Source organism: Herpailurus yagouaroundi, unplaced genomic scaffold (assembly GCF_014898765.1).
Source record: "Herpailurus yagouaroundi ecotype Mexico unplaced genomic scaffold, PumYag 159, whole genome shotgun sequence".
In the NCBI taxonomy this organism is placed as follows: domain Eukaryota; kingdom Metazoa; phylum Chordata; class Mammalia; order Carnivora; family Felidae; genus Herpailurus; species Herpailurus yagouaroundi.
In genome coordinates, this window is record NW_024412400.1 from 8,830,196 (window position 1) to 8,855,142 (window position 24,947).

Genomic DNA, 24,947 nt, shown 5'->3' on the forward strand with positions numbered 1-24,947 from the left:
AGAAAAACAGACTCAACTATAAAGAACAAACTGATGGTTACCAAAGGGAGGTGCGTGCATGGGGTTGAAATTGGGGATGGGGATTAAAGAGTATACTTAATCATGATGAAAAAAAAAATCACGTAAAGTGCAGCCACGCATTTCGAACCCTTGTTCCAGGGTCAACTGTATCGTCTTAGCAGTCGATATTACTAATCTTTTAAATCTGCTGGGCTGATATGCAAAAAATGAATGAGTTTAAATTCTTTTGTGTGTATTTATTGCTTACTTTGTATTTTTCCTTTGAAATGATGGTTTCTGCCCTTTCCCTGATTTTTTTTTATTGATTTGTCTTTAGTTCTCTGTGTACCAAGGATATTAGCCTTAACTAAGAGAAAACCAACAATATCTTTATATAGTACAAAACGATTTTCCAGCCAAGAAAAAAATAATTACATTTAATTTTGTATGTACTTTGTTTTTATTGTTGCTTTTATGCATGAGATCTTTTTGTGATTATGATTTTCTAACCTATTTGTACATAGGAAAGTAGTTTGTACATAATGGTCACTTTTTTTTAACAATTTAGTTTAACCGTGAACTGTTTTCTGTGCAGTATTATCACTGTGTAACTTAAAAGAGTTGTAAAAGCGTCTCTAGAATGTTAGTTAACAAAGAATGTCCTCAGTTTAAAAGGATTTCGTTAATCATCATTTTATGAACTTAAGAGGAACAGGATTTTCAGTTTCAAGATGTAGTGGAAACAGATCCTCCCACATACCTGCAGTCTCTAGCCTTCTAAAATAGATTTGTAGCCTATTGAGCTACTGTGACTGCTGCCTCTTCAAGGAGACGGGAGTATTTTATCCTCACTTTTGGTACTTGAATTGTAAGGTTTAGCTGGTTTGACAGAAGTGTACATGAAACATTTGTGTCTTTTATGGATAGTTCCATTTTAATTGTTTGAAAAGGTACAAAGATTTTCTTATATTTTAAAATCATATTTGGGGTTTAAATTACTTTACCTGAGATGCTGATGTAGAACTATTTCCTTATTTTATTTTCAATTATTCTTGCTACGCGCAGTATAGAGAATAATGTAACAAACAGCCATGCACTCATGGGTGGCCTAGATATTAAGAGGTGTATGTAATTTTGCCGTATTTATTTTATCTTAAAAAAATGCAAAAGAGTTGAAGCCATCTTTAATACCCTTCTTTCTTGATTCCCTTTGTGCCCAGGTATTTAGAAGCTGGCATGTAATCTTTGTACTTTTACCACATAAACAGTATTAAACATTTCGTTTAACTTAGCTGGCATAAAGTTATATTTGGAAATTATAAAAATGTGCCTGTGTAGATAGATAAAGACTGTTTATTGTGTACTTTGAAATAACTGTGTTTTAAAATATCAGTGTTTTCAGTTGCTTAGAGTACTGTAGGCTGAAGAAAATTCATCTGCTTTTTGTAGTGACTTGATCTTAGAGTGAATAAAGTAAAAGTTTGTTTTAAAACATTCTCTTTTTTTTTTTCTGGAGTATCAAGACTATTTTAGGATTATGTTATTGACCAGAGATTATGTATGAAGGTACTCATTGGTGACGGTAAGGATATATCATAAGTGTAAAGGATATTACCATTATCACATTATTTTAAGTAGTGAAATCATATTCTCAGACACACATGATAGGCCTAAATATGCTGCTGTATCAGTGATTATTCAAGGAACTTCTTATATATAACATATACATGTTCCCTATGAAAATATAAAAGGACTACCTCTAGAATCTGGCAAGGGGCACATGAGTGGCTCAGTTGACTGAGCATCTGACTCTTGATTTTGGTTCAGGTCATAGTCTTGTGGTTTGTGAGTTTGAGCCCTGCATTGGACTCTGTGCTGACAGTGTGGAGCATGCTTGGGATTCTCTCTCTCTCTCTCTCTCTCTCTCTCTCTCTCTCTCTCTCTCAAAATTAAAAAAATTTTTTTAAAGAATCTGGCAAGCCAAGAAGGCTGTACACGTGGCAAAAAAAGGTTTTTTTGAGTATTTAATCTCAGAATTTAGAGAAAGTTACAGGGTGGGGTAATGTGTATATTACATGGGAGAACATAGCTGCTACAGGATGTCCTGAGGTAACAGTTGATGCTGCTCCACCTCGGTAGGCTGGCCTCTCATACGGGACCTTCTCTGAAAATTGTATCAGTTTATGCTCCATCAGTCTTTTGGAGCTGTGTATCAGAGGCCCTATAAGTTTTTACCCTTTTAGCAGTCCTCATGTGGAAGGGAAGTGGAAGAAGCTAAAGAGAATTATTTATATGCAAACGTGTTTGTTCAGCATTGTTTGAGTAGCAAACTAAATGGGGGAGGACAAACTAAATATTCAAGAATGGGAGATTTGGCTAATTATAGTACAGATATATGATACAAATGAAAACACTTTTAGGCATCTACAATAAGGAATAAGGAGTTGATTTATATATATACATGCATATATATACATATATAGTGTCTACAGTAAGGAATAAGAAATTGATTTATATGTGTGTGTGTGTATACCTTTTTTAAGTTTATTTCTGGGGGGCAGGAGGAAGGGGAAGAGAGGGAGAGAGAATCTCATACAGATTCTGCTCTGTCAACACAGAGCCCGATGCGTGGGGCTCGATCCCATGAACCGTGAGACAATGACCTGAGCTGAAATCAAGAATCAGACGCTTAACTGACTGAGCCACCCACACGTTTCTGATATTTATATTTTTATAATAAAAGCATACTTAATAGTAAATTTAATAAAATACCGAATATACCAAAATGTCATTAATTGTGGGAATGACAAAGAAAAATATTTTACACTAAGCATATATTACTTTATAGGTAGGGTAGAAGATAGAGAAGACCATAAAATGAAGGAAGGAAAGCGATCATTTGGGAAGTGTCCTAATTTTTCCCAGTTCATATTTCTTCCAATAGCCATTTTACACCTATGTATTTAAAGTAATAGCAAGGGCATCAATATTAGGAATTTTGGAGGAGCAAAAGTGTCACTAGATATTTATATTCTATTGACCAGTGTAGGGAAGACTCCTCTCAGAATATACACAGACACAGCTGAGGAGTAAAAGTAGAAAAGTAACTAGACTGAGTTGTGACTTAAAACTGTTAGTGATAAGGGGCGCCTGGGTGGCTCAGTGGGTTAAGTGTCCAACTTCAGCTCTGGTCATGATCTCAACCGCTTGTGGGTTCAAGCCCTGAGCCGGGCTGTGTGCTGACAGCTCAGAGCCTGGAACCTGCTTCAGATTCTGTGTCTCCCTCTCTCTGCCCCTCCCCTGCTCACACTCTCTTTCTGTCAAAAATAAATAAATGTTAAAAAAAAAAAAAATTAGTGATAAATGAAAAGTGCCTAAACAGAAGATTTGAGGAGAGTATAAATTTTGTGAATGGCAAGATATTAGTAGTGACAAGAAAAATGCGTATGTATGTGCTTTTAGATTTACAAAACAAATTTTACTTAGAAATGTTTTTAATCCTTGAGGATTTTTTTTATAAGTTTATCATGCTCCTGAAATAGAGTTGGGTTTTCTTACTTTAAAACAGAGTAAGTGATTGGTTTTTGTTCTTTTAGTACAGGTTATTGGAAAGTGAATTGTTAGCATGAATGGCCAGTATAAAACTGGTTTTATAATAGATCTGCTTTATTTTTATATAGCAAAGTTACTCCTAGTTAGTAATACTCAAATTTTACGAAATCTAGGGTAATTAAGATAATTTGTCCTAATAGGAACTGGAGAAGTAAACTTCAGCGTGAGACCTCTATCATGTCAAGAATTCTCACATCGACTTTGACAGAAGGCCATTTAAAGTACACAGGGTGAAGTAGAGGCTCCAATTCACTCATTGTGAACTGGATGGAGTAGCAGCCAGTAAGGCTGATCTTCTATAGTAATGTTTTGGTATGCAAGAAAATATCCTTACTTTTCATAGCCACCTGATGAACTACTACTAGTAATAATAATGTATATAGTTTACTTTAAAATTATTCTGTGGTTGGGCACAAATACTACCTGATGTTAACAGTTGTTAAGTATAGGTAATGTGGGTGTTCATTATACAGTTGTGTCTACTTTCCTGCATATTTGAAAATTTTCCTAATAAGAAAAAAGAAAAACCTAGAATGCTTAAGTAGTCCTATTAAAAAAGTTGAAGGAAAAATTACTCATAGTAACACTTTGGATAAGATACGGATCAGAATGAACTTTTCACCTAGATAGAAATTATTGTATATAAAGAGTGTATATTTTTTTCTAAGTCTTTACAGATTTTAAATCAGAAGTAGCAAGATAAATTTTGAGGTGTTCTTTACAAATTATATAACTGGAAAGAATATATGTTTAACAAAAAGAAAAAATAAAAGGGTGCATGCGTCCATTACCTCACTAAACTGGATAAATTGGCGATCCTGGCAACCCTCTTTCTTTGTCAAAGTACCACTTGGTGGGGATGAAGCTGGCAGGACACAGAGCATCCTAATGTATTCTGTAGTTTGTGATCACTGCATTTGGGAACTTCTAGTACTTCATAACTTGTTAGCATTATCCTCCCTTTATCTTGAGTTGGTATTAATGGGCTTTTCCCCATTTTTGTTTCTCCTAATTCTTTTTGAAATGCCTATTAGTTGGCGCTCTGATCCCCTAGATGATCATCTTGTTTCTTCTATTTTGTATCTTGAATATCTTTCTCCTGTATGTTCTAGGAGTTTTTCTCAACTTTGGTTATCTAGTGAGCTTTTAATTTATTATCTCCAATCTTTATGAGGGTAGTAAATTGAAACATTCTGTTTCCTTCCCCCCACTCTTACCCTTATTTTAAAATCCTTTGTTTCTCTGGAGTCCGCGTTTTTTCTGTTACTTCTTTCTTGAACTTTTTCCTTTGCTCTTGAAGGCTTTTCAGATGTGTTTGGTAAGCTTTGGTTGATTGGGAGCTTTAGGATTGGACCCCTAATGATTGACAGGGTGTAGTGGAAGGAGCCAATCCTTGGGCTGAAAGTTCTGTCCAGAAGAAGAATGAGGAAGGCTTTCCTTTTGGGCAGGACTCTGGCCTAGATTTCTTTGGACAGTATATTCAGTTTCTTTAGTGAATAGTTTTCATAGTTTTGGTAAATTTGGATTCATCTGCAGTGTAATGTAGGAGGTAAGTTGATATATACTGTTGCTTATGTAGATCCCCATTTTCATTCCTATTTTTTACTTCTCAACCTGCTGGATTGATACTTGGCCTCCTTTATGACGTAGGATTGTAGACTCACTGTTATGTATGCTGCATAAATTTTAAAGTATATAAAAATAATAGTATTGAGGAATCCTCAACATACAAATAGATATTGTAAGTTTGGAGTATGAACTTGCTTTTTCCATAAAATCATCATAAATTGTGGTCAAACTACAGGTCATCCCATATAAACAGATTTTACACAATAACATGGCTAAATATTTTGCCTTTGCATCAACAACAAGGAAACAATACTGTAAATATTTTTTTCCTTGAAGCCATGTACACTTGAACGTTGAACAACACTGACCCCCTACACAGTCAAAAATCTGTGAATAACTTTTGACTTGCCAAAAACTTAACTACTGGTAGTAGCTTTTTGTTGGACCAGAAGCCTTACCAGTAACTATACAGCTGATTTACACATATTTTGTATGTGTATTATAGTGACTAGTTGGTTTCTGAGCCCTGTGGCATTGGCCAAAGGAAGAGCCCAATGTAGAACTTGTTTTAAGTTGCCTTTCTCGGAAATAAACTGGAAGCTGGAGTGGAGAACTCAGTTTCCAGAGAGGTGGAAAAATGTAAGCTAAAACACAGCATCAGTGAACAGAAACCTTGGGTATTTCTCAGTGTGGTCTGTAGATCGCTTGTGCATCCTAGAATATTCATTAAAAATTCAGGTTTCTATGCCCCACTCTAGTCCTATTGAATCAAAACATTGAACACACATAATCCTGCTTAGTATCTTAAAAGATTCGTATTGACAGGAATCACCTTCATTTTCTGTCCTTCATTTTGCCTTGTACAAAGATTGTCAGTTGTTTCTACCGTGGAACTAACACAGTTGTATCCACAGCTCTTGTCATCTTTACGTGTCAAGTGACCTTTGTGGTTATAAAAATCTAGTACTGGAAGAGCAATTTTAGGAATAATTAACACATGCTTCCTTTACATAGAGCAAATAGGACTTTAGACTGTAGTTTCCAACTTTCATTAAACATATTTAAACTCTGTTTTACGGTGATAGAATACACAGTTCACACGTAAATATTTTAGTCCATGTCTTCACGTGTTGGTAAACCATTATGTTAATTTGTAGTGCAAGATAAACTTGTTTAGGGGAATACTGTGTAGTAAAGGAAGTTTTGTTATTAGGAATATCTAGTGGCCATGAGCCTTCAAACGGTTCTCATTTGCAATTAGTTTCCTATGTGATTCCTAGTGTTTTCCTGAATGTTACACAGTAAAGCCAAAATGCAAAGATGCTAAGATTTTTATGTATATGTTTTTTTCATACTGATAAAACATTACTCCAGTGAGTAATACTTCTGTTTATAATACATCATTGCTATAAATTTGAACTAGAAAAAATTTACTAAAAAGATTCTTTTTGTGTTGCAAACTTTCATTTGAAAAGTAATTTTACTTCTTAGTAAAAGATCTAAAATCCAGTGTTCTGATCCATTTGCTTTATAAAGGTATTTTATATGGCATTGTATTGTATCAGTAAAGAAAAACCATTTAATGAAAATATGGTCTTTTTTAAAACCACTGTCCAAAAAGATCTATGAGTTTTTCAGTGAAAGAAGTTAAAAAGGGAGAACGCTTTTGGGAACTCAAGGAGGAATTGATTTTGAATACTTTTTTTTCCCCACCTTGGCTTTCACTATAAATTTTCTTCATCTGCATCAATAATTGTGCTTTTTGACATCCTGAATAACTATAATTTGTATTCCTACTTAAAAAGAGGTGCTTGTTAAAGAGGAGTTTTTACTTGGAGTTTTCACCAATGATGGAGCTGTGGTTGAGGTATATAGAGGAGACTGTGGGGTTTGGGTTTCACGATCACATGGTAAAAGGGATTGCGGCTATTTATGGATGTGGTCCGTAGTATTTATCAGCCCATCGTAGTGGCTTAAAGATACTAAAAACAAGCAAATTTTAAATCCTAATGACTTGATTAACTCTTTTAGGGTATCTGAAGCACACCATACACCGGTTTTGAAAATCCTGTGTGGGCAATGGCTACCCAAGGTTTGTATCACAAGTCTTTAGTTACTGAATTGGGGCTCTGCTTCATTGCCATTAACCCAGTCTGGCTCAGATCCCCCTGCTTTACTCTCTCCCTGCTTACTTGTCAGGCTACCTTTTGCTCCATTTTCTGCTCACTCCTCCTAATGGCTTGGTGAAATAGCAAACAAGCCACCAGCAGGAATCTAGTCTGGATGACTGCTTCTGGAGCCTGGATGCAGTACCATTCTTCCACTAATTCAGTGAGTAACTGTTAGGTGGTTCCCTAAGAGTGTAGATATTTCCTCACTGAGCTAATCCTGGCTATCATTGTTATTCTTGGCTGTCTTCCACATGTGACTATTTCTAACAGTATTTCAGTGGGTCGTATCCCAGATTTTTTAATGAAGATAACATTTCCTTGGCAGTAATGCGAATGCTGTTGGATTTTTCTAGCTGATCTGATGGAACTGGACATGGCCATGGAGCCAGACAGAAAAGCAGCTGTCAGTCACTGGCAGCAACAGTCTTACCTGGACTCTGGAATCCATTCTGGCGCCACCACCACGGCCCCTTCTCTGAGTGGTAAAGGCAATCCTGAGGAAGAGGATGTGGATACCACCCAAGTCCTGTACGAGTGGGAACAGGGGTTTTCTCAGTCCTTCACTCAAGAACAAGTGGCTGGTAAGGGTGATAAATGACTGCCTTACTGAAAGTCAGAATGCAGTTTTGAGAATTCTTCTTACAGAAGTTGGTGTGTAACAGTTTAAGTGGTGTCAAGAAAGGGGGGCGGTGGCAGTGTTACCTTCAGGTAACATTTCGGTAATACGTTTGGTGTAGCACGTGTTCAGCACAATGCTGAATTGGGAATAACGGGTGTTGAATTTATCTTTTCCAGATATTGATGGTCAGTATGCGATGACGCGAGCTCAGAGAGTGCGAGCTGCTATGTTCCCTGAGACTTTAGACGAGGGCATGCAGATCCCATCCACACAGTTCGATGCTGCTCACCCTACTAACGTCCAGCGTTTGGCTGAACCATCACAGATGCTGAAACACGCAGTTGTAAATTTGATTAACTATCAAGATGATGCAGAACTTGCCACACGTGCAATCCCCGAACTGACAAAACTGCTAAACGATGAGGACCAGGTCAGTAATGACGAGGCTGGCTCGCGATCTGCTTTGAAGGAAACTCTCCAGGAAGGAGCCTCAAAATAGCCATCCAGTATCAGTATTGAAAACCAATGATGTCTCTTAATTCCCGTACGTTATAGGTGGTGGTTAATAAGGCTGCAGTTATGGTCCATCAGCTTTCGAAAAAGGAAGCTTCCAGACACGCCATCATGCGTTCTCCTCAGATGGTGTCTGCCATCGTACGCACCATGCAGAATACGAACGACGTGGAGACAGCTCGCTGTACTGCTGGCACCTTGCACAATCTTTCTCATCATCGTGAGGGCTTGCTGGCCATCTTTAAGTCTGGGGGCATTCCCGCCCTGGTGAAGATGCTTGGGTAAGAAAACATGGTCAGAAGGCTCACAGCTAAGAAGGAGAAGAGTGTCATCACTGCATTTCTGATGTGGCTTTTTTCTTCCCAGGTCACCAGTGGATTCTGTATTATTTTATGCCATTACAACTCTCCACAACCTTTTATTGCATCAAGAAGGAGCTAAAATGGCAGTGCGTTTAGCTGGTGGGCTGCAGAAAATGGTTGCCTTGCTCAACAAAACAAATGTTAAATTCTTGGCTATTACGACAGACTGCCTTCAGATTTTAGCTTACGGCAACCAAGAAAGCAAGGTAAAAGAATTTTTCTGAATGTGGTTGTCATGGAGCATTGGGAACCCCAATGTCAGTCCTTCTGTGGACTCTAGCAAATTCTTTGTATGCCTCACCCTTTGTGTGTATCTTTAAAAAAAAGTTGGACATCTCTTTTTCTTTTTTTTTTCTTTTTTTTTAAAAATTTTTTTTTTCAACGTTTTTATTTATTTTTGGGACAGAGAGAGACAGAGCATGAACGGGGGAGGGTCAGAGAGAGAGGGAGACACAGAATCGGAAACAGGCTCCAGGCTCTGAGCCATCAGCCCAGAGCCTGACGCGGGGCTCGAACTCACGGACCGCGAGATCGTAACCTGGCTGAAGTCGGACGCTTAACCGACTGCGCCACCCAGGCGCCCCTCTTTTTCTATAAACGTTTGTATGTATCAAGCTAGGTGTTGGGGATATAGTGGGCAAACTCCTCTCAGAACTTCCATTCTTAGGTGGGAGATAGGCACTGACATGATATAATTACTATTTAACTCGTGAGTTTGGAGGAAGTAAAGGAGCAATGAGAGCATATAAGTGAACCAAACCCTGTTTTGAAAGTTCAGGGAGACCTGTTGGAGGAAGCGATAAGTTGTGTTCAGGTCTTAAGGGTGAGGAGAGATCGACTAGGTGAAGATTAGAGGAAATGGCACCTTTGAAAGCCCTACAGAGGGAGAAGAGTGATGAGTTTTGGAAATTCAAGAGATACAAAGAGTAAAGAAGGGGCACCCAAGTGGCTCAGTTGGTTAAGCGTCTGACTCTAGGTTTCGTCTCAGGTCATGATCTCCTAGTTCGTGAGATTGAGCCCTGAGTTGGGCTCTGTGCTGACAGCGCGGGGCCTGCTTGGGATTCTCTCTCACTCTGCCCATTTCCCACTTGAATGTGCTCGCTCTCTTCTCTGTCCCTTAAAATAAATAAACTTAGAAACAATAGTAAAGAAGAGGAAAGGTTTGAGTTGAGATTATTGAGCTCAGCAGGGCAGGTCCTGCAGGACCTTGTAGAATATGTTAAAAGAGTAATGACTAAATGCAGTCAGTTTTAGCAAGGTATGAGCAGATGAGATTTGTGTTTAGAAAATCAGGATAGTTTGGAGGTGGGAATATGGAGGGAAGTAAAGGGCAAGAAGGAATGATTTTTTGATGATACCTCATTTTAAGGTGAAAACAGCCAAGAGCCAAAGGATTAGGAGTTTTAAGTGCCCATTCTGGTTCACATTTTTAACAACTCCGCTTTGATACAACAATAATATCTGGGCATTACTGTTGCACACCAGCGTGGTTTCTGTTGTTTTGTTTTGTTCTGATCAGTGTGGGAGGAAGAAAATTGGGGCAGAGTTGATCTATTCTTGGGAGTATTGGGATACCTGAATTTGAGTGGAATCTTGTAGAAGGAGGGGGTAAATGGGGCCCCAGTGTGGGAATCTGGATAATGGGGTCTGGGAATACATTTAGATCAGTGGCAAGCTGGCTGACATGCTTGTATAATAAAAATAGGTTGGTTGTTTTCTTGGGCATATGATGACAATTTTGTGATTAACAGTATATACGTGTCTTTCTAGCTGATCATTCTGGCTAGTGGTGGACCTCAAGCTTTAGTAAATATAATGAGGACCTACACTTACGAGAAACTACTGTGGACCACAAGCAGAGTACTGAAGGTGCTGTCTGTCTGCTCTAGTAATAAACCAGCTATTGTAGAAGCCGGTAAGTATTCTCAGTCTCGTGTGCAACATCTGGCAGTTCTAATTTGATTACTTGTTTTAGGAAAAGGGTAATACAACTTGACCTTAATGGGCTGAAACTAGACGGTTCTATTCAGTCTGCAGCCAAGACCGCATTTAAAGTGTATGTGTTGCTTAACACCTGCACTGGTGCTGTTTAAGCCTAGGCCAGTTTAGGCAGAGTTGTTATTACCCATCAAAAATGATGGCTAATACTTGGTAGTTTCTGTTGTGCGTGTTGGTAGCAAAGGAGACGAATTGGTGGACCAGCCACAGCCTTTTGTTTTTTTATCATGAGGATACAGTTACTCTGCAACTACCCAGCATCAGTTCTTTCTGTAACACACTTAGCAATATCTACCTGGACTCTGAAACCAAGTTTCATATCAAAACTGGAAGGGGAAAAATATGAAAGCATTTAATAGAAGAAAATACCTGGAATGAAGTGTAGGGTTAGTAACACCTCTTTTACTTGTTGAGAGTAGTTTTATTTGAGAATTTGTGGGAGAAAGGGGCATTATGGTTGCCCAGGATAGCTGGCTGGCACTGAGACAGACAGGTGTGGCTGGATTCATCTAGAATAAGGGGATGAAATTCTGGCCCAGCCGTTCCAGAAATATGAGTACTTGAGGAAAATGCAGTTTTGGACTTAATCAGAATCCTTGGAGTGGAATGACAAGGTCATTATTTTAAAAAGTTAGCCAGGTTATTCTGATGTTCACTTGTGCGTTCTGAAAACATTCAGCACCTATGTCTTAAGCACTGGAATAAGCACGTGGTATATACTGGATAACTAAGCAGATATGGTCCCTATGTTTATTCTTCCATTCTGTTGAGGGTGACAAAAATATGCAAAAAATGGGGGCATTAGCAGCTTAGAACGAGTATCAGAGAAGAAAGGAACAGTAAGTAGTGATCAGAATTAAAGGGGAGAGAGGAGCTTCTCTGAGAAAGGGATGTAAAATGAGATTGCAGGACGAGAAGGTACCCTATTAGCCATATGAAAAGTGGGGATTAGATGTTTTCCGGGGAGAGAAAAGAACCCTATGCTATGTCCTGATGGTAAGAAAGAGATTGTTGAGTTCTAAGTGCTAAAGAGGAAGTGTAACTTGAATTTCATGAATAATGGATGAGTAGCCCAGGACCCAGGATGAGGTTGATGGGCTAGGCAAGGGCCATATATTGCAAGACATTTCTAGGCCCCTGTAACATGTATGTTTATTCATGGTTTGTTTTTTTCCTAGCTTTAGAGCTACAGATGTAGGTCAGTTTGCAGTGCTAGGTGGGATCCAAATTCTAAAGGGTTCCTTAAGGTTATGCTGAAGAATTTGGCCTTTGTCTTAGAGATAATGAGAAGTTATTAGTGGCTGTTAAGCAGTGGCATCGCATCACAGTGAGGTGTTTGGATTATTAATATTAACAATGTATGACAGTTTGACCAAAAGCAAGCAGATCAGGCCACCGAGCTGTGTTACAAACTTCTGTTTTGGTATGAAAAATAGAAAGGATGACTGTTTTGAGGCTTCTGATAGCACCCATAAATGTAATAACTTGGGGGCTAAAGGGCAACCAGAAGTGATTTGTGGTGGGGAGAACATCCTAAATGGAGCTACCAGAATGAATTGGTTAATTTTTGGAACAAGGTAATTTAAGAAGCTGAGATAGAGTGACTGAAAGGCCAGTAGGTAGCTGGATTATGTATGGCACAGAGATGCAGGGGGAGATGGGGCTAGAGATTTGGGAGTTGACCTCTCAGTGTAGGGGGGGAAGAGGGGGCATGCCTTAAAGTCATCTGCGTGGACTCTTACCGGAGACCTGCCGAATGAGCAGGTCTCCGTGTTTTTGAAGTCTGCGGGGTATTCTGATGAGACGTTTGGGGTCAAATCCACCCTGTTCGTGTGAATAGTAAAGGGAGGGAATGAAACCTGTGAAGGAGAGAAGGTCGAGGAGGGGGATCTAGGCATGGAGCAGATCTTGAGCATCAGCCGTGTGCAGGTCTCTGTTAGTAGCTGGAGCTGCTAGGAGGAAGCAGCCAGATAGGGATGATGCTTGTCTCCTAGGGGAGGTAGACTTAATTTAAGAGAGACACGAAAAGGGGCACCTGGCTGGCTGGCAGTAGAGCATGCGACTCTTGATCTCCAGGTCATGAGTTCAGGCCCCACCCTGGGTGTGGAGCCTACGTAAAATGTAAAATAAAGCAGACCTGAAGAGATGAACAAGGAGACGAGGGAAAGTATCTCACTACATTCGGAAGGGATTTCAGTAGGAGAGAGATGGGTGAAGTTAAGCCAGTGAGTGAGGAATTGAGCGTCCGTTTTCTCGCCACCGCCAGTACAAATGCTCTTCCTTAGGGTCCTGAATGGCAGAAGGTTATGAACCGTTGGGTCACACGGTTTGGAGTCCGTCATTTTCATACGGTTCCTGGTAATAAACTGGAGTTCCAGTACCTTTTAGGATTGGTCCTCCTCCGTATTTTTGCACAGATGTCACCTTCACACTGAGGTGACCTAATTACCCTACTTGAAATTGTGGGGCACCCCCCCCGACACTTGTGGGGTTTTCTTCCTGATAGCACTTGGCACCATCTGACACACTGTGTAGTTTCAGCTTATTAATTGTATATTTGTTTATTGTCTGCCTCCAGCTAGACCATGAATGAGCTCTATGAGAGAAGGGGCCATGCAATATTTTGCTCACTGGTACAGCTCCAGCTCAAAATGGTCTGATTTTATTTAGGTGGATATTTTTGAGATGATTGAATGGACGAAAGTAAAATTACATAAGGAGGAGAGTGGAGATAGGGAAGGCTTTTTCCACATTGGGTATTTGACAGAAGTTACCACTAGTTGAGGTGAATGGGAAAAGAAGGGGAAACTGAGCACCATCCTAACAAATGAAAATAAATAAAGGACTTAGAGGGGCTAAGCTTTGGCAGTGAAGAGGGACACCCTCTAAGACTAGAAACGACACTTAGTGCTGATAGGAATTGCCAGCTAATGGCCATTGCCTTAGATCTTTTTTCATATTCTAGGTGGAATGCAAGCTTTAGGGCTTCACCTGACAGATCCAAGTCAGCGTCTCGTTCAGAACTGTCTTTGGACTCTTAGGAATCTATCAGATGCTGCGACTAAACAGGTAAATTTTGAATATGCCAGTGCCTTGGTGATAGAATTAAGATGAATATGTACTGAGCATTTGTTTTTATGTCCATAGGAAGGGATGGAAGGTCTTCTTGGGACCCTTGTTCAGCTTCTGGGCTCAGATGATATAAATGTGGTCACCTGTGCAGCTGGAATTCTTTCTAATCTCACTTGCAATAATTATAAGAATAAGATGATGGTCTGCCAAGTGGGTGGTATAGAGGCACTTGTGCGTACTGTCCTTCGTGCTGGTGACAGGGAGGACATCACCGAGCCTGCCATCTGTGCTCTTCGTCATCTGACCAGTCGACACCAGGAAGCAGAGATGGCCCAGAATGCTGTTCGTCTTCACTATGGACTACCGGTTGTGGTTAAACTCCTGCACCCACCATCCCATTGGCCTCTGATAAAGGTAAACTGTCTGTCACAAAAGTAGGTTGCAGAATTGGACATGAACCACCTCTAGCTATTGGATGGTTGTCTAGGCATGAGGGATTAACAAGTACGAATCCTATTCCTTAGTAAATAGGAAGTGTGGCCGGGGTGGGCTTCCGAAGTGTTTGTGAAGTCTGTGCTACTTTCAGGTGATCCCAATAGATTTAGTGTGGTGGGAATTTTAGGCCAAGAAAATGATTTTGTTGAGTTACACGACCGCTCTTTATTCTTCTTATCTACAGGCCACCGTTGGATTGATTCGAAACCTTGCCCTTTGTCCAGCAAATCACGCACCTCTCCGTGAACAGGGTGCCATTCCAAGACTAGTTCAGTTGCTGGTTCGTGCCCATCAAGATACCCAGCGCCGCACATCTATGGGCGGAACGCAGCAGCAGTTTGTGGTAGGTAAATCTTAGCGGTGACACCCGGCTATTTAAAAGGAATGCATAAATTCATGGGATCCTGAACTTCTTTGGTCATTGGTTCCCTTGATCTTCTAGCCTGAGGGGCTGTTTGCTAAGGATTTAAAAAAACTGTGACCTGTCCCTGGCTGCAGAGAAGATCAGGAATAATGTGGCCCCTAGTGCTGTTGTCTTTGACCTCTCCTTGCATCGTCAGTCGTACAAAGAGAGCAGGGTGTGGTGTACTGCTGTGGGGTTAGGTGCTTCTTGCAGTGTTTTCATTTAATGCATACAAAGGGTCACCTTCTTAGGAAGTAGCAGAACCATAGTTTGAATCCAAGTCCATCTGATTTCAGAGCCTCTTATTCCCCATTGTAACATGAGTTTTGCCTGTAAATATTTAACATACCTTTTACCGTCTCTTCCAGGGATGGTTCAAACTGTTTTCACAGACCTAAGAATACTAAGAAATTTCAAGAAGTAGTAGTAGCATTTACCCATAAGCTCAACCTAAAGCTTTCCATGTCAGGTTTGCAGTCTTTAAAAACTAGCTTTGTTACAAGTATCTGAAGACACTGTAGAATTTATTCCTCAGAATTTATTTTAAGATTCAAGCCTTCAAAGAGCTTTCTCTTATTTAATTAGGTCACTTTAGAAAACAAGAGCCTACCAGCACAGATTTTGGGAATCTCTTATTGGTAGTTGTTATGTGTATGCACTCATTACTGGGCTTCGGCTTTCTCCATTCATTACTTTTGGTATTGGCCTGTCTCCATGAGGTGGCTTAAAAGAATGCAAAAGGTACCTTTTATTTTACATCTTTTCTCTAGGAAGAAAGGAGTATCTTGTGTTTTTATAAAAATCAAGTTGTTTATGAAAGCCGAATTCTAACCTTTTTTAAAACTCAGAAACAGGGAAACAGTACTTAACATTTTGCAAAGGCTAACTTCCTTCTTCTTTAAGACTACCAGTCAGATAGTCTTAGAGGTGGTGAGGAGTGGATTTTCCACTTGACAGCTCAATAGAATTTTAGCAGTTGGTGACAAAACTTTGCTAGGTTTTCATGAAATACACATAGATATACAAAAATAGAGGGAGCATGTGGAAGAAAAGCATTTGTCAGTCTGCACATTACTTTCCCATCTTTGTGTATCTTTATGTATTCCTTTTACCTAAAGTTGGTGTCTTGACTGTCGGAGTACATCGAAGCTGTAATTCCTGTGTGTTGTATGTGTTTGCGGGGAGGGGTACAACTTGGAATTAGTGCCATCAGGAGCCCCCTCCCCCCCAGTGACGTTCAACTTCTTGGAATCCTCCTTCATTCCTAGACTAATTGCAAATTCTGGGGAACTTTGGGTGTATACTGTGAATAATCAGCTTAGGAATTGTGACTCAGAACAGAAAGCCTTTGAAGTTTATAAACTTTAGAGATGAGAATGCCCTATTTGTTAACCATGTTTCTTTTGGTAGGAGGGAGTCCGTATGGAAGAAATTGTTGAAGGTTGTACCGGAGCCCTTCATATCCTAGCTCGGGATGTTCACAACCGAATCGTAATCAGAGGACTAAATACCATTCCATTGTTTGTGCAGGTATGTTGGTTTTATGTGAGGCAGTCTAGATTTTATGTGTCCATAAAATTTCGGAAAATTAGGGACCAAGTTAGGGGCAGTTTTTCCTCTACTATCTCCAGTTCCAAAATGACAACATGCTCTGTTCATGCCCCTTGCCAGAGCATGACAATTGGAATCTCAGTGTGTAGTGTCCTTTCTGTTGAGTGCATTTTATTTTATTAAAAGTCCCTTTGTTTTTCTTGGGTAGTAGGGGAAACACTGGGAGTAGAGCCTGAAGAAGAGAGAGACTTCATACTCCACTTCAGGGGTGCTGAGGTTTGGAGGGAGGAGAGCCGGTCACAGTTGCCAGAGCACAGGCGTCCAGCTACCTCCTGGATCGCCCAATCCAGGAGTTTGGAGAAGAGAGTTTGAGGCTGAAATTGCTCTAGAAAACCAGTGCTCCGTTGGGGCGCCTGGGTGGCGCAGTCGGTTAAGCGTCCAACTTCAGCCAGGTCACGATCTCGCGGTCCGGGAGTTCGAGCCCCGCGTCAGGCTCTGGGCTGATGGCTCGGAGACTGGAGCCTATTTCCGATTCTGTGTCTCCCTCTCTCTCTGCCCTTCCCCCGTTCATGCTCTGTCTCTCTCTGTTCCAAAAATAAACGTTGAAAAAAAAAAAAAATTAGAAAACCAGTGCTCCGGAGCATCAACCAGCTGCCTGAGGACAGGAAGTTAGAGAATAGGATTTAACACCAGTAGCGCAAAGGCCATCTTCTCTCTGAATTGGGAATACTTGCGCCCCGGTGGGGTGCCTGCCGTGTTTTTTCTTTAGATTTAATTCGGATTTGTTTGTGTTTTTCTCCCCAGCTGCTTTATTCTCCCATTGAAAATATCCAAAGAGTAGCCGCAGGGGTCCTCTGTGAACTTGCTCAGGACAAGGAGGCTGCGGAAGCCATTGAAGCGGAGGGAGCCACGGCTCCTCTGACAGAGCTCCTTCACTCCAGAAACGAAGGTGTGGGTAAGTCGAAACGGAACCAGAACCTTTAGCCGGTGCACACCAGAAAGCCTCAGCTTTTCCTCAGGGGCCTTTTTTCCTCTGCCAGCAACATACGCAGCTGCTGTTTTGTTCCGAATGTCTGAGGACAAGCCCCAGGACTACAAGAAGCGGCTCTCGGTGGAGCTGACCAGTTCTCTCTTCAGAACGGAGCCAATGGCTTGGAATGAGGTAGGCCGTGTGGACGCGTTTCTTCGGTAGCGTGTGGCTTCCCCTCCAAATACTTGTACACGTTTATTTGCCTTGACTGTGTCCTTGGCTTGAATATTCGTTCTCTCCGCTGCCTTAGCAGCTGCTGAGGAAGAACCACAGCTTGAAACGGCCTATTCAGAACAAACAAGTCATACTGCTTATTGACATTAGAATTCGTGAGGGAGACGGATGAAAAAGTTATCCGGCTAAAGTATCTTTTTCAAAAGGGAATTTTTTCCTTTTAAGGAAAGAGGCACCCTCTTAAATACTGTAGTTGGAGGTTAATTTATTGATTCTCTTTCTGTGAATTTGTCTTCAGCATTCGGCCTCATTACAGAGGTGTTCTTAAAACATTAGAACCACCCTGGAAGTTCATTCAGTGATGTTACATAGTTGTACAGTGGATTATAAGAATGGAAAGAGAGCCTATAGATTGTTAGGTTACAAAAAAAAAAAAGAAAAGAGAAGAAAAAAGCAGATTGCCAAACAGTGAGTAATTTGTCAGTTGGGCTTTTAATGGGCAGTCTTAACGTGTTCCAACTTGAGCTCTGAACTTCCCCAAGCCTGTTCCTCTCATAGTCTCCTTCCAGCTGTTGAAGCTAAAAATCTTCTTTCATGTAGAATATTCTGTTTGTCAGCAACTCCTGTTGGGGGTAGACACTTTGACGATTGTGTTTACGGTTATATTTGCTTGAAAGAATAAATTAGTGACTATTTTTAATGCTGTGTTCAGTGACAAAACATGCTGCTTTAGGTGTCGGTAGTTAATCTTTGAGGGTAGAGTTTCAGGTCTTTCTGTGCGTTCTTTGTTCCTTCTATAATGTGAAAATAAGTGTGTTCTGAAAATATTACTATACCTAAGTTCAGAATTTTCATTTTGCTTCCTTGCCTTGTACCTGTTTATCTAGACTGCTGATCTTGGACTTGATATTGGTGCCCAGGGAGAGCCCCTTGGATATCGTCAGGATGGTATGTGTCTCTTATTTCCGATTGACTCCAGGTCAAGTTAAGGTTCAAGTTAAGCTTTATCAGAAAAGCTGGTTTGCTCATCTGGGAAACCAACGTTGGCAGGAAAGTAGTGGCAGCAGTTAAAGGCACTTCTGAAATTCCAGAGTCGGCAGCGGTATCTTTCTCAGAGCCTGGGGAATTTTGAGCCCCACAACGAGCAGACGACATTAACAAATAGCCTGTACTGCAGACGCCCAGTACTAGTGACACATATCACAGGTTGCCTTTGTACGTGCTTTTTTTTTTGCCAGAGAATCTGTTCATCCATACAGCCCACCCAGGAAGCGAGAGTAGAGGGAACTGTGGCCCCAGGTTCAGATCTGGGGTGGGTCTACATCATTCTAGTGTGGGGGTTTTCCAGAAAACTCATTCAAATCTGGGTAATGGAGATGGAGTGTGGCAGACACCGCGAGTAAATACAGCTCTTCACCTTGTATTTATTATCTCCTCTGGCTTTTCCTAATTATTAGACCACTAAAGCTCATAGGCATCTTCTGTTGGCAGATCTGTAATGTCAGCCCTTAATGTAAAAGTTTCACTGGAAACAACAGCTTGAGTTTTCACAGTACTTCTGTTTCACTGGACTTTTCAACAGGTAGATTACATCCGCCAGACCTCCTGGCTTTTGCTTTCATCTCTTGCCTGTGACTTCTTGATACTGGGCGGTCACATGCGCAGTAGTAGACTGCTGGCTGTCCCCCTCAGGGGTTTTATGTCTCCGCCTAGGCAAACACAGAATGTTCCGTGGTAAGCTGATGGTGTGGTTAGAACTTGCTGGTCTGCCTCTGGTGGAAACAGACTTTATAGCCCCGTGGGTGGCCTGGCACTGAGTAATTACTTGGTTGAAGAAGCTGAAGAGGCTAGAAAGGCCTGCTTTCTGACCAGCTCGCGGACATCGAAGGCCCAGGCTTCAGTGTTAACGTTAATGTCTGTCTCCTCTTTCTCTGTGTCCCTTGCCCCTTTTGTTGCCACCCCCCACCCCGACTCCTGTAGATCCCAGCTACCGTTCCTTTCACTCTGGTGGATATGGCCAGGATGCCTTGGGTATGGACCCCATGATGGAGCACGAGATGGGTGGCCACCACCCTGGTGCTGACTATCCAGTTGATGGGCTGCCAGATCTGGGGCACGCCCAGGACCTCATGGATGGGCTGCCTCCAGGCGACAGCAATCAGCTGGCCTGGTTTGATACTGACCTGTAAATCATCCTTTAGGTAAGAAGTTAAAAAAAGCCAGTTTGGGTAAAATACTTTTACTCTGCCTACAGAACTTCAGAGAGACTTGGTTGGTAGGGTGGGAGTGGTTTAGGCCTATTTGTAAATCTGCCACAGAAACAGATACGTACTTTGAAAGGAGATGTCTTGGAACATTTGAATGTTCTCAGATTTCTGGTTGTTAAGTGGTCATGTGTGGAAGTTATTAACTTTAATGTTTTTTGCCACAGCTTTGCAACTTAATACTCAAATGAGTAACATTTGCTGTTTTAAACATTAATAGCAGCCTTTCTCTCTTTATACAGCTGTATTGTCTGAACTTGCATTGTGATTGGCCTGTAGAGTTGCTGAGAGGGCTCGAGGGGTGGGCTGGTATCTCAGAAAGTGCCTGACACACTAACCAAGCTGAGTTTCCTATGGGAACAATTGAAGTAAACTTTTTGTTCTGGTCCTTTTTGGTCGAGGAGTAACAATACAAATGGATTTTGGGAGTGACTCAAGAAGTGAAGAATGCACAAGAATGGATCACAAGATATGGAATTTATCAAACTCTAGCCTTGCTTGTTCAATTTTTTTTTTTTTTTTTTTAAATATCTGTAATGGTACTGACTTTGCTTGCTTTGGAGTAGCTCTTTAATTTTTTTTTGCAGTAACTGTTAGTTTTTTAAGTCTCTCGTAGTGTTAAGTTATAGTGAATACTGCTACAGCAATTTCTAATTTTTAAGAATTGAGTAATGGTGTAGAACACTAATTCATAATCACTCTAATTGTAATCTGAATAAAGTGTAACATTGTGTAGCCTTTTTGTATAAAATAGACAAATAGAAATGGTCCAATTAGTTTCCTTTTTAATATGCTTAAAATAAGCAGGTGGATCTATTTCATGTTTTTGATCAAAAACTTTATTTGGGATATGTATGGGTAGGGTAAATCAGTAAGAGGTGTTATTTGGAACCTTGTTTTGGACAGTTTACCATTTGCCTTTTATCCCAAAGTTGTTGTAACCTGCTGTGATACAATGCTTCAAGAGAAAATGCGGTTATAAAAATGGTTCAGAATTAAACTTTTAATTCATTCGACTGTGTCAGCCTTTTTTTCCTTGTCATTGAATGGTTTGTGAGGATATTTATTAGCTTATTCAGCTTCATCCTGAGGAAAACACACATGGTGAAATAATTTTAAGTTTTAGTGAAATAGAGCGCCTTACCTCCGGATGGGATCATGTGCCAGGTTCCTTTGGTCCTGGGCTAAACTGCACCAGAAACCTCCGTTCAGAGGCATGGGATGGAGTCTGGGCTACACAGAACAAAACTGAAAGCCAGATAAGCTAGGCTTCCCCCACTCCAATTACCATCAAATGGTTCCTGCCCATGAAGGTAATAATGAATTAACGACCTGGATTTGGATTTCAAGCACCCTCACGTAATTGTGACTCATGGGGAGAGGGGAGGTCCTTCAACTCCACTTTGAACTGAAAAATGAAGGTGGTTTAAGTGTTGATGTTTATCTAAGCATAATCGGAGAGACCAGAATGCGCCGCCTTTCACTTGTCTGCCAGGGAATCCTGTCATCCTGGCGGTAGGTCTGACAAGCTTAGTTCATCCTTCAGGGCGGAGTCTGTGGACCTGTAAAGACTTGTGTTTTGGTCTTTAAAAAGAGTGAAAGTGTTTTGTGCTTAGGGAGAGCTGTTTCTGAGTTCCCGTGCGTTTTCATTTAAGATCATGGCTGTTAGATAAACATTTCACTTCCTCTTTGTTGAAGTTCTGTGAAAGCCACTGTGGTCTAAAATGCGATTGGGATTGGAGAGGAAATCCCATACCTGGTGAGGTGGTTGGTTTCAGGTTCCTTCCAGTTCGTGACAGAATCAGGCCAGTGTTGCAAGCAGCTTAACATAAGGTACCACGGCAGGGGGTCTCACTTACAGAAATTCTTAAAATCAGAAAACATCTTCAGAGCTTTGACTGACATCATTATGGTTTTGAAGTTCTACTTAAAAAATGGAAAGTTAATCTAATTCAGCCAGGTGGTTCTGCAATGTATTTAGAAGTACAAAGGGCCAAAAAAAGCCAAGACACAGGTGAAGAGCGAGAGGGAAGACTCGCTGTGTCCGCGGTCACCGCCTCAGTGTAAGGGTGGAGACAGGGATCGCGTGCTGGCACAGAGGCAGACAGAACACGGGACAAGTGTGATCTGTAGACCACGAACCGTGCTTCAGAGGTAGCGCTGGAGGTCAGTGTGAAAAGGAGGGACTGACAGCCATTCGGAAGAATCGAAAATACAGGGCGGGGAATGCACGACCGACAAAATGCCAAGATTTTAGACACGGGTAGGATCAGTATTGATGAGGTTTCTTTCTCCCCGCGCCATCGTGGCTTGGCAGAGCGCTGCGTGGCAGGCAGCCGTGTGTCCCATGGTCGCCGTGTTCACACACGAGAACGGCCTCGCTGCAGCCTCGCGGCAGTAGGTGTGCGTTGGCAGCACGATCGCGAGAAGCAAGTCACAGATGCTGCGCGGCTTCGTTGGCGGAACGAAAGGGCAGACTGTTCCGAGGAAGTCACGCGTGGATGGATGGTAAAAACAAGAGCAAGGAAGTGATTGGATTGCTGCAAAAATCAGAATAGCGGTTACCTGGGGGACAGGGATGCCTCAGACACGTGGTCCCATTGTGGGGACCGCCACTAAGCTGAAGAAGGAAGCTCTTCCACGTCGGAGATGTCCTAGTTTCTCATCTGATTATCTGAGTTCTTGACAGTGAAAGATCTTACAATAAATATGCTCTTCAATTTTTGTTTCGATTTCTGTAATAAAAACGGAAGGTCTGAACTGTGCTGTTTGGTTTATAAAGTGGATCGCACCCTGTTGCTGGCGGTTGTCCCCATGGGTGGGAATTGAACTGCCTTCCCTCTCCTGGAGGGGATCACGAGGGTGTGGGGTGGAGCTGAGAAGCCACGTCTGGCTTTTCCTCCTCCCGTCGGTGGCCTGGCCGCGGGGAGTCCTCGCCCCTCCCTCCCGCCCCCAGCACCACCTGCACAGCCAGGGGCCCGAAGTGGCATTTAAGGGACCAGTCCTCCTTCCAGGCCTCGTCGGGACTCCGCACCGCCCCGGTCCTCCTCCCGGGCCGTGGCTTCTTCTTGTCCCTGCACTTCCCCCTCCTCAGCCCCCCGGAAGCCTGAGACTTTCGGGGCCTCCTAAACTTTGGTCCCCGGCCCTCTTCCCTGCCACCCCTTCCTGAAGCTCCTGCCTCAGCCCCTGCACGCACATATACACACCTATACACACACACACGTATACATACACGTACGTACGTACACATGGATCTTGCCACTGTACTTCGCTGTCGGCAGGGGAGGGAGAAGAGGAATCCTGCTTCGTGCCGAGACCGGAGAGGCCCGGTTCCTCTCTCACCCCAGAGCCCCCGGTTTCTGAGCGGCGTCACAGGGACGGAGCCTGTCTGCAGTCACAGAATTGACCCGAGAACCTCATGAGGCGGCCCGAAAAGCCTCGCGGTAACGTGGGAAACACGAGCTAGGAGACGAGGCGAGTGTGCAGAACGGAGCGAGGAGATTCTGTCGCTGCGTCCTCGAGACCCCCCGAGGACTGCTCCTCTCCGGACCCCTGTGGCCAGAGCGTGCCCATCGCAGAGGGACGGCCCCCGGCACCTACTCTCAGGCCGTAAGTTAAGGCAGGGTCTCGAAGCCCCGGGCCTGCCGGTAACGGAGGGAAATTCAGCCCCTTCCGCGTGCAGCCTGGTCCCTCCTCCCCTCCCTAATTTGTTGCTCTCCAGCCGGCCGTTCACCTCTGCGACTGCAGTGACACCACCTGCCCCTGAGGGGGCTCAAGTGGCGGTTGTAGCCACTTGGAAAGCAAACAGAAGCGTGAAGGCAGCGGGAAGGAGGACCAGTAGGTGCCCGCGTCCGGGCCCCTTGCCGTTGCCGGAACCCCGAGAGCTCCGATGGGCCCACAGCCAGGGGCCTCCTCTTCCCTTAGAGCTGGAGCCAGCCTGCCGAGCCCAATGTGAGCGTGGGGGCCTCACGCGGGGAGGGCAGGGAGGGGCGAGGCCGCCTGCCCGCCCAGCCGAGCCTGTTGGCGTCCCCTGCGCCCAAGCTCGGCGCGACCAGGGCCGCTGCTTTCCTGTTGGCACCTTGATGAGGATGACAGGATCCCCCCGATTCCAGGGTGGCGGCCTCCCATCGGTGTGAAGCCCGGCGTGGGCTGGCCCGAGTGCCCTCGGCAGAGCGGGAGCCCCGCTCTCCTGAAAAAGGCAATGCCGAGAGGCTCCGGGCCAACGACGCTCCACAAACCATTCTGGAACGTTACAACTTTGTTCTACCTTAAGCAGCAAAGACCCCTCCCTGCTCAACTAGAAAGGGTAAAGAAGAATCTTCCGGTGCCCCGAATTAACCTTCTGGGAAGACTCCAGGCACACAACTCCAGGGCCGTTCCCCCGAGAACCGAACCAAGGGACAGAACAGATTTATTTCCTGGCAAAATAGGGAGACCTGCGCCTGTTCCCTGGACCCGGCAGGCAAGGCCGCTGGAGCCGAGGCCGGGCCTCTGGCTGCACCATGGGCTGCTCCCCCGCGCAGGAGCACAGGCAAAACGAGCGGGGCCAGGACCACGCGGGCACACAGCCTGAAGTTGGGCACGTCGCCTGGGGCCTCCTCCCCACGGGCAGTAAGTAGGCTGGGAGAGATGGAGGGCGACCGCCTGCTCCTGGGGTTCTCTTGCACCCCAAGTACTCACAGCTCTAGCTCTGGGTTACCCCCGTGGGGGGCACGGAGGCTGTGCAGTCAGGGTCCTGAGTTAAACCAGACCCTGGGGCCTCGGACAAGTGGACCGGCTCCTCCGAGCCTGTTTTCTCTCAGTTACGAGATGAAGCCAAGGCGGCCAGCTTTGTAGGTGGTGGTGGCGATTAAACAAGGTAACAGACATATGCTTTTGATGGAGTTCGGCCGAATGGAATGGGCCAAGTGGAAGCTTGGCCAACCGCCCAGATCACTGTGGCAAAGCGTGGCCGTTGGTGACCGCGTGGCCAGCTTCCCGTGATGCAGTAGATGGGGCCGCCTGTGTGCCCACGTGGCTACCATTTGTGCTTGTCCCGCCCATTCGGCCTGCGTGCTGGTTGCCATCTGGGACAGACTCCCTCCCGTCTGGGCTCGGGGGGGGGGGGGGGGGGG

The 24,947-nt window shown here is 43.3% G+C and overlaps 1 protein-coding gene and 1 long non-coding RNA gene across 5 annotated transcripts in view; one reads left to right on the plus strand and one right to left on the minus strand.

Moving 5' to 3' along the window:
* CTNNB1 (catenin beta 1) overlaps positions 1-20,849 on the plus strand; it is a 42,304-nt gene extending 21,455 nt beyond the window's left edge. The window contains exons 2-16 of one of the 4 annotated variants that reach the window (XM_040479899.1): positions 7,213-7,273; positions 7,706-7,933; positions 8,148-8,401; positions 8,527-8,765; positions 8,851-9,052; positions 10,617-10,761; positions 13,810-13,913; positions 13,992-14,330; positions 14,596-14,754; positions 16,225-16,344; positions 17,170-17,320; positions 17,406-17,527; positions 18,457-18,517; positions 19,550-19,770; positions 20,076-20,849. In XM_040479899.1, the coding sequence (XP_040335833.1) occupies positions 7,261-7,273; positions 7,706-7,933; positions 8,148-8,401; positions 8,527-8,765; positions 8,851-9,052; positions 10,617-10,761; positions 13,810-13,913; positions 13,992-14,330; positions 14,596-14,754; positions 16,225-16,344; positions 17,170-17,320; positions 17,406-17,527; positions 18,457-18,517; positions 19,550-19,758 (2,346 nt within the window). In that variant the 5' untranslated portion in view covers positions 7,213-7,260 and the 3' untranslated portion in view covers positions 19,759-19,770; positions 20,076-20,849. Of the gene's footprint in view, positions 1-7,212; positions 7,274-7,489; positions 7,513-7,705; positions 7,934-8,147; positions 8,402-8,526; positions 8,766-8,850; positions 9,053-10,616; positions 10,762-13,809; positions 13,914-13,991; positions 14,331-14,595; positions 14,755-16,224; positions 16,345-17,169; positions 17,321-17,405; positions 17,528-18,456; positions 18,518-19,549 lie in introns of those variants that run through there. The other 3 variants (XM_040479900.1, XM_040479898.1, XM_040479901.1) reach the window with 3 other exon arrangements.
* Positions 600-10,713, minus strand: LOC121033510 (uncharacterized). The gene is made up of 3 exons (XR_005791952.1): positions 10,596-10,713; positions 9,385-9,388; positions 600-611 (listed from the first exon to the last, which is right to left on the minus strand). It is a non-coding gene; the product is annotated as an uncharacterized LOC121033510 (long non-coding RNA).
* Positions 20,850-24,947: the final 4,098 nt, after the last annotated feature.